General features: G+C 36.2%; 1 protein-coding gene across 1 annotated transcript in view; it reads right to left on the reverse strand.

The window, feature by feature from the left end:
- LOC112093271 (uncharacterized protein DDB_G0271670-like) overlaps positions 1 to 1,052 on the reverse strand; it is a gene marked incomplete at its 3' end in the record, with an annotated part of 5,922 nt that overhangs the window by 1,760 nt on the left and 3,110 nt on the right. Inside the window, exon 2 of the mRNA XM_024171394.1 lies at positions 158 to 357. Coding sequence (XP_024027162.1) covers positions 158 to 357 — 200 coding nt within the window. The remainder of the gene's footprint in view (positions 1 to 157; positions 358 to 1,052) is intronic.

Below are 1,052 nucleotides of genomic sequence, written 5' to 3' on the forward strand. Positions count from 1 at the left end.
CTGCTACTGCTGCTACTACAACTCCTGCTGCTACACCTACTGCTGCTGCTACTACTACTACTGCTACTGCTACTACTCCTGCTACTACTACTCCTCCTACTGCTACTGCTACTGCTACTACTGCTACTACTGCTACTGCTACTCCAGCTACTACTACTGCTACTACTGCTACTACTACTCCTGTTACTACTGCTCCTACTACTACTGCTACTACTACTACAACTACTGCTGCTGTTGCTGCTGCTGCTGCTGCTATTTCTACTACTAATGCTACTGCTGGTGCTACTACTAATACTACTAATACTACTACTACTACTACTGCTGCTACTGCTACTGCCGTGAAACAAGATCGTTGATCTATCGATACGATCACACCAAAAACCACTCGTTGATTCAAGACTATGACTCTAAGTGTTTTGGGATGAGAGAGTGGGCTCTTTTCAAAAAACCTAAGTAAACAATTTTTCCTTCTATTTTGTCTCAAAATTCCGGCCACCCTAAGCAGAGAAAAGTGTGAGATATTTTCTTCTCTTAAAAACTCATAGTTAGGGTTTTCAATAATATCCTTTTATAGGAGGAAATTCAAAAACTCAAACCCTAGATGGGATTTTCGAATTTCCCCTTCTCTCTAGGATCAAAATCCGAAATTCCCATTATGGCTAGGGATTTCTGAATTTTCCTTCTCACTTTTGGAGCAAAATTCGAATTCCCCATATAGCAAGGGATTTCTGAATTTTCCAAATAAAATCAACTTTTCTCTCTCCTTTAGTTGCCAAATAAAATCATGTTTAAATTTTATTTTGAATTTTAAATTAATCACTATTAATTTCAAAATTCAAATTCATTCCTTTTATTTTTCAATTATCAAATAAATGAAAAATAACACAATGAATTTTTAAACATAATTATATAACAAAATATCAGTTTCTATTTTCCCACTTATTAGAGCTAGCCTTGAGACCGAATGGACCCACATGAACAAAGCTATGGAATTACAATACTCGACTAACTTATCCCGATAAATTATCGACATATTTAATTCCGACATCGCA

This window comes from Morus notabilis, unplaced genomic scaffold (genome assembly GCF_000414095.1).
Source record: "Morus notabilis unplaced genomic scaffold, ASM41409v2 Scaffold1334, whole genome shotgun sequence".
NCBI lineage: Eukaryota > Viridiplantae > Streptophyta > Magnoliopsida > Rosales > Moraceae > Morus > Morus notabilis.